Raw genomic sequence first — 8,155 nt, 5'->3', positions numbered from 1 at the left:
AAGAAGTTCCTTCTTCCAAATTTGCTCCCATATTTGTCTTTTATTACTTCATCTAATATAAGGTGTTATATAAGAATTAAGCACTTTCAAGACTTTTTTGGTAATACAAAATCCCTTAGACTAACTTTTTTGAAGATGATGTAACATGTACTTTAACTTTTTCATATGCCACAATTTTACTCCTACTATATTTCTTTATTACTTAGGGTGCCACGCTCAATTTTGATAAATTTCAAGCTCCTCTTGAAACACTTATAAGAAATTGTGAACTGTGATGATGTTAATTAAAAAAAAAAAACGTCAGTACGTGTAACTTGAACGGGAAAATGCACCACATCTGCAGTTACCTTAATTTAAACATGTATTGCACACAAGAATTGAATTTAATTGTCCAATGCAAAACTTTAAAAATTTAACAGATAAAATTGATCTTCATTTGAATTAGATATTGTTACCTAATTTATTTATTTTTATCTAAATTATTTGTTAGCAATATTGAAATTTGAATCTTATCATCACCGTGTTGTGTTGGTTTGTACGTTGATTAGTTATATCGTTCATGTTTAACAAAATTAACTTTTTTGGGATATTATTTGCTATATTCTAATATTTTATTTTTTAAATGCATGCATACTTAAATATTACATAGTTTCTAAAATGATAGCATAATTAACAATGCATGTTGTAGCTTATATTCCATTCATCTACAAAAAAATAGTGTCAGGCGTACTACGCGCAGTGGCGAAGCCAAGATTTTCACTAAGGGGGTTCAAATATGAAAAAGTAAACGCACAAAGAAGCCAAAGGGGATTCAACGTCTAATATATATATACATAAAAAATAATTTTAATCATATAAAAATAGTGTAATTTTCCGCCGAAAGGGGTTCAGATGAACACCCTTGACCCTTCCTCCCACCGCCTCTGACCACGCGGTATGAATTCATAAATATATTTCTTAATCTAAATTTACACTGTAAAAATTACATAAAAAGAAACTATAAACCAAACTTGATGGAGTAGTTAAAAATGTTGAGAAAATCTTTAAAAATATGTAGTTAATGAAATAATTTTTAAGTTTTTCAAGCAATAGTAATGTGAAACAACTTATGATAAAGGGAGTAAATTTTTTTGTGATTTTGAGTATCGTTTTTTTGGGGGGTTGGGAGGACGTAAAAATATGTTAGATAGTGTTTGTTAGCATAGTAAAACATGGTTAAATGAATCATGCAGCATTGAAGCTTCATTTGTGTTTGAGAAAATAATCAAAATATACACTTTATAAAATAATGTTCCACTTAAACTAACAAAAGGAAGAAATGTCATTTTCTCTACATTAACTTTAGAAAGTAAAAGGAAAGTTTAATTATATTGAGAAAAAGAATTAATTTTCTTCATATTTTCAACATACTTTGTATAATTTAAATGAATTGACATTGATGTGCCGTGAAATTACGGCATATTCGATGCTAATTCCTTAAGCTTTTGTGACTCTTCAAGCACTTTTGATGTTACTTTTCGTGTGTTTATGTCGTTTTGTAGGATAAGATGTCCAAAGAGCATAACAGACCAAAATGGAGCAGAATGGAGCAAAAAAATAGAACAAGCAGCACATGCTAGCAGCACCTGCTAGACGCAGGTGCTACATGCCAGCAGCATCCTGTGCAACATGTACTGCAGCAAACGATGACAGAAATATTGAAGAACTGAAGATAGTTGGTGCAGCACATGCGAGCACCACATGCGAGTAGCATGTGGTGCATGTGGAGCGCACTTGCCACCTTTAACTTGCTTGTATATGCAATCTGCGAAACTTTTTGTGCAACTTTGCGGCGCGGGGTTGAACATGCGACACCAGATGCGATTGGCATTAGACGCGCAGGGGTATTTTTGTCCAGAAATTGTTCCCGTTTTGGAAAGTCTATAAATAGAATCCTAGGGTTTTGGAAACACATCTTTGGCCATTCAACACAATTTTGGAGACTAGGGTTCCTAGACCACACTTTGGGGTTGAAGATTTGGTTGAGCACTTTCTTGAGCCTTTACTTCACTCCTCAAAGAGAAAGTGTACACGGTCGTATGCAATATTATTTATCCAACTATGAGTCGGGGTCGATCCCACAGGGAACAATATACTAGGCGATTTAAACAAGTAAGGAATTATCACTTTCGACGCTAAGCCAAACACTTGATAATAACTTGAGTTTAAATCGCCTTAGCGTAGTTGGTGATAATTCTTTACTTGTTTAAATCGCCTTTATATTGTTCCTTGTGGATTTGACCCAGACTCATAGTTGGATAAATTATATTGCGACGACCGTGTACACTTTCTCATTTGAGGAGTGGATTTGGGCGTTATCAGGCATCTACAAATATTGTAAAGTATAAAATTTTATTTAAAAGTTATCTTTGTTTCATAAGTAACCTCATCAAAATCTCAGTAAAGAATAAATGCAACATATAACTGATGTCTATAGAACCAAATTATTTTTCTTCTTTCTGGAAGACAACTTATGGTTCATAATGGATGTTGTTAATCACACATATGCTATAACTAAGTTGGATTTCAAGAAATTATAAAAATCTAAAATTTAAATAAAATTCAACAAATAACAAAAAATAAGAGACTTATGTCATGTAAATGTTTGGAAGGTAAAAAGAAAGTCTAAAGTAAGGATAAAAGAAATTTGTGTTCAATTTTTAAATACATTTGTTCAATTTAAATATTAAGTCTTTTGTTTTTAAAAGTTTGCAAAGACTGTCGAACTAATTTTCAATAACTTAATATAAAAAAAATTGAAATAAAATAAATATAAGTAATTACAAATGTAACTTTTAATCTTAATTTTGATAAGCCCGGGCCAAATGCCACTAATATCCTATATATGTAAAGGAAGCACATATACGTCTCTTATTCCTTCCATCTTTTAATAATATTATTTTCAAACATTTTTGAATAATATTTCAACCTTTGAAGGTGCTGACACGTTCAGATATACATGTAGACGAGGTGCAAAGATTATAGCAGGATACACGGCTAGAAATTTATAGTCAATTCCATCTAGCTTGTAAACTACTTCTAGCTGATACAATATTCAGATTATATCATAAATTAATGATCTTATTTTTCAATCTGGTAGAATATTCAAACCTCATGCCTATATATTTTATCCGTTGAAATATAGTTCTATACGAACCAATCCATACAAACACAATGAAAATGGAAGTTAACGTTCAACGATTCATGGTACCTTTTTTTCTTATTGTTACATTGTCAACACACTCTTTTTTCCTCGTAAAAGCTCAAGATGTTTCTGAACCGATACTTGACGATTCTGGTAAAGCTGTCCAAAAAGGAGCGAACTATTTAATTTCACCAGCGGGTCGGGGCAACGGGGGTGGACTTCAGGTGGATTCCATTAGGAACCGAACTGACCCGCTAGTCGTAACACAAAATGCCGATGAATCTGTAATTGGCGGTAACGTTCAATTTTCACCAGATGACACGAAAGAAAACACCGTCAGAATATCGACTGATCTGAACATCAAACTTACGTCTATGGTAATTTCTAATTCCTCCACAGTATGGAGAATTAACACTGAATTAATTCCACAACGTTATTTGGTGACGGTTGGTGGAGTTGAAGGAAATCCAGGGCGTGAAACTTTGAGCAATTGGTTTAAGATTGGTAAGTACGAGGATGCGTACAAACTTGTGTATTGTCCTGGAGTTTGTGAGACATGTAGACCATTTTGTGGAGACATTGGAATACTTGTTGAACCTAACAACAAAAGGGTTTTGTATGTTGGTTCTGATAAACCATTGAAAGTTACATTTCAACATATCAACTCGGGTGGTACCATAACTAATAGTACTCCTCCAAGTCCCAGTGCCAGCATCCCAGACAAACTTCCAATGTTGCCCTTTATTAAAGTTGTAATGTGCATTGTTATTTGTTACCTGATAAAGGTCATGTAGAAGATCAAAAAGTTATAACTAGTGATGTGATGGAATGGATGAAATTTCCTATTTGCCGGACCAATGGGGATTAAGGTTAAAAAGAAGATCTAAAAGCTCGAGGAATAGTGTCGTAATCAATGGCACATGTGTGTTAATGTATTGTATTTTGGTTCAACTAGATCTGAATTTTATTGTATTTGAATTGGGGTGGAAGTCTCAATTTTTATTTTACTGTAGTAGTTTGTCACAACACAATATAAGAACATTACTGTGACAAAGTTACTCTAATCCGAACTTTGCCATAAATGATATGAAGAGAAGGAACAGAAAAAAGGAGAGGGAATAGATCCATTAATGTACCAATACATTATTATTAGGGAGGAAACACATTTCTTATACTTGGACGTGGATGCACACTCTATATACGCATGTGTACCATTATTTAGACAATACAAGTTGGTACATTATAGTATTCATATTTTTGAGTCCAACCAAATTAATCATATAATCGAATTTATTCCGTAGCGAGTATCCTTGATGAACACAACTGGGAATCTAGAGCCGAGTCTCGCAGTCAAACGCCTTTGTCCGTCGAAATAATTGATGACGATTTCACTGCAGGTCTCTTTAGTAGGACAAAACACAAACATGTACGCATTTAATTCTTCATTGAATTTCTTAATCTGAAACCAGGTGGAAGGATTTCCAGTCACCCCGTTAGTTGACAAGAAGGTTGGGCTCTCAAAAGTTCCTGGATAACCTTCCACTTCCCACACTGTGTTGTTACAAATTGTAGTTGGATTGTAGAACCTGATGTTAAGAGGAATGGATTCAGTAATTTCTACTTGCTTGGGTGCCTTAGGTTTGAAAAAGACTGGCACGCCTTTGTCAGCATCTAGCGGGGACTGCACCACCTGTAACAAAAAAAGAAAAAAGAAAAAATCAACATCAGGAGGAGTGTTGAAATATAATATTATATAATCAAGTATCTCATTCGTGTCATTTTTATGTGTAGGTATTTAATTTGACAGACAAGCTAAACATGTACCAAATATAAGGGGTTTCCAAAGATCGAAATAAAATCACCAAAAATATTTTAGGTATTCACTTCACTATTATAGTTACTATCTATATAAAAAGAGTGGTGGCGAGAGTTCACGTAATTGTTTCATTTTGTTCTCTTTGAGTAATTAAAGGAGATGGTAAACATTTATATCAAACGGTGTTAGATTCGACGTTTATTGTGAATTTAAATTAAAAATGAATCTCCTATATGATTTGGACAGTTCTTATCTCATGGACTACTTTTGGTTGAATTAGGCTCAAATTTTAATTTCCTTTTATGATCAGAGCCTAGATTCATTTCAATTTCTTGGTTTACTTGAAGTTGGACCTATGCTATATTATTGACGATCAATATGTCCAGTACTTGACATACAAGCCGGTGTTCGATTCTACATCGATTGAAAAATTATAGATGAGTCTACTAGTAGGTTTTGGACAATCATCACTTTATGAGGTAGCTTCTGGGGTTATTAAGTTATATCCAAGATCCTTTCCTACCAAGATGGTCCACACAAATCATGTAATAAAGAGTAAATTTTGATATGTTGATACCAAATTCCAATTTGTATATAACTAGAGAAAGATATGTAACTCTTTTGGTACAAACTATAAAGGAATGTATGTCATATAAAATAAAAAGTATCAAAACTATATAATCTTTTAACAGTTTAATCTTTTAAACGAGATTATCATACCTGAAATGGACACACGAACTTAGCGTTACCACCAGCTCCCTCTTCAGCCTCGAACCACGGGCCTCGTGTTACTCCGCCGCCGGCTTTGAGTGTTGGATCCTCGACAACAAAGTACCTGGCATCTGTTCTAAGAATATCACCATTAGTGTCACGCACGGCCTGCAAGAGTTGATTCGGTGTTTTTCTAGCAGAGGAAAATGCAAGAAGAAGATGGACAAGTGATATTAGCAAAACAAACTTCTTCATTTTTATTTTTATTTTATTTAATTTGATGTGTAGATGATAGAGGAGCACTGAATGGAGCTTCAATTTATAGATTATTAAGTTGAACCCAAGAAATTAGGCTCGCGTTTAAAACATGTTTCTCATAAAAATCAATAAAAGAATTTGTGTGTGCAAATAATTATTAAATTTGGATAGAACTTTTCTTTGAGAGAGGATTCTTTTTAACATGTCATTTAAATATTTTAATTATAAATTATTTTGACTAATAGTTTTTTTTTATTTTTATGTAGTCCCCTCATGTAATAATTTCCCAAATTTTTAAAAACTTTTAATATTAATGTTTTATTTTAAATAAACTGAAAATTATATGTTTAATTTCACACAAAAAATTTATAATTTAATTACTTTTGTCCTAATCTTATTTAACTCCATCAAACCTCCTCATTTTTCCAGTTCTCTCTCACAATTGGTGGACGGAGAGACTCATAAGTCATAAGTAAAGAGAAAGTAATATATATATATATATATATATATATATATATATATATATATTACTATTATATATAAGAGGGAATGTGAGGACTAAGAAGAGAAAGTAAGAAATAAACAATTAAAAAATAGTTAAGTAAAGAGACGTGATGGATATTCGTTAACAATATCTACTTTATTTCTCTAAGTATATATTTTAATTGGAGTTGATAGTACATCAATTCGCTAATTATTCGTGTCTATCTCTTTAGTATGGATGGAATAGTTTAAAGGTTAAAACACGTAGCTCACATGTGCATATAAAGAATTATTAAGTACCAAACGCCAATAGATATGATCTGACATATTTGTTCAGTATATATAAATCTAACAAAAACAAACAGTAATTCTCAATGTTAACCTCTCTAAGGTTTTAGCCATTTGTTAAATAGATGTCCATCGTTTGATTAAGTTGAGAAGTGTAATGAAAATTTTTATGTACCGGACAAAGTAGAGAGATACTTTACTAGAGGGAAACCAAATCCGTGATTGATTCGGATATATTTTTACTAGAGGGAAACCAAATCCGTGATTAAAATAATAGCTGACAAATAAAGCATATATTTTTATATTAACGTGTATGTATACTCGCCCTACCCCCCACAGCCTACCTCACGTTCTAACCCGTACTCCCCACCCAGGGGCGATTCGGGATTTAAATTTTATGTGTTTAATCTTAACATTCTTAGCATTGAACCCGTTGTATTTTTAAAGTTATGGGTTCATATCTACTTTTAGGTCATTTTAATCTTATATATACATTTAGACTGTCAAAATTTGGGTTTAATTGAACCCCAAAGTTGTTTTAAAGTCTACTTTTCGAAAAGTCTTTTGTGAACCTCGAGTACTTTTGATGTCGTTTCTCGTGTTTTGTGTTGATTTGTAGAATAACGATTGTGTGCTCGATATCGCGATGCAAGTCAGTAGCGGCGAACATCCGATGACAGATGGCTAATCGAAGATAGTGGTGCGGCACGTACGAGTTGCATGTGGTGCATGCGAGTCGCACTGATGCGGGGGACGCACCTTCGCTTGAAGTGCGGTGATTTTTTTCCATGCGACTCCGGAGTTGCACATGCGACACCAAGTGCATTCGCACCAAATGCGCGAGTTTTTTTGTCTGGAAATTGTTCCCGTTTTGGAAAGTTTGTAAATAGATTTTTTAGCGTTTTGGACTCATTATTCTACATATTTTAAGTTGTCTTTTTGTGAAGCTATTTATTATTGTTTGGTGGATTTTTTAAGAATTCTTTTACTTTTGTCATCTTCTCCATTCAATACTTTTGTAAGCTTTATGAATACACTTTTTTACTATTGCTTTACTTTTAATGAATATTAGTGGCAAACTCTTTGGAAGTTTGTGGGACCAAATGTGTTAGTTATGTGATTGGTTTCATATTTATATTTCATTTATATGCTAATGGTGTTTTCTATTAACTCCTAAATGCTTTAATGTCTTGTGATGGTGTACAACATTAATTGTGAGTATTACCATACTTTGCTTGGAAAAGAAAGTAGAGGTTAGGAAAAGAGTTAATAGCAACAATTTATGTCATTAAATCCGTCTAATAGCTTGAGCTAGGAATAGGAAATGAGTTGAAGCTAAATGGGTGTTCTCATATAAAACATTCTAGGGCTTGGAAAGCCTAGGATGGAGTTTGGGTTGGAAAACTTTTAGCAAT

General features: G+C 33.0%; 2 protein-coding genes across 2 annotated transcripts; one reads left to right on the top strand and one right to left on the bottom strand.

The window, feature by feature from the left end:
* Window positions 1-3,151: 3,151 nt before the first annotated feature.
* On the top strand, window positions 3,152-4,160 carry LOC132056359 (kunitz trypsin inhibitor 5-like). The gene has a single exon (XM_059448514.1). It carries the CDS (start codon window positions 3,214-3,216, stop codon window positions 3,976-3,978), a length of 765 nt encoding a protein of 254 aa, XP_059304497.1. The 5' UTR covers window positions 3,152-3,213; the 3' UTR covers window positions 3,979-4,160.
* A 27-nt stretch (window positions 4,161-4,187) lies between these two features.
* LOC132056360 (miraculin-like) lies at window positions 4,188-6,074 on the bottom strand. Its single transcript, XM_059448515.1, has 2 exons — window positions 5,721-6,074; window positions 4,188-4,874 (listed from the first exon to the last, which is right to left on the bottom strand). Exons 1-2 carry the CDS (start codon window positions 5,964-5,966, stop codon window positions 4,461-4,463), a joined length of 660 nt encoding a protein of 219 aa, XP_059304498.1. The 5' UTR covers window positions 5,967-6,074; the 3' UTR covers window positions 4,188-4,460.
* Between the last annotated feature and the right edge of the window lie 2,081 nt (window positions 6,075-8,155).

This window comes from Lycium ferocissimum, chromosome 5 (genome assembly GCF_029784015.1).
Source record: "Lycium ferocissimum isolate CSIRO_LF1 chromosome 5, AGI_CSIRO_Lferr_CH_V1, whole genome shotgun sequence".
In the NCBI taxonomy this organism is placed as follows: Eukaryota; Viridiplantae; Streptophyta; class Magnoliopsida; order Solanales; family Solanaceae; genus Lycium; species Lycium ferocissimum.
This window is presented reverse-complemented; position numbering and strand designations above follow the sequence as displayed.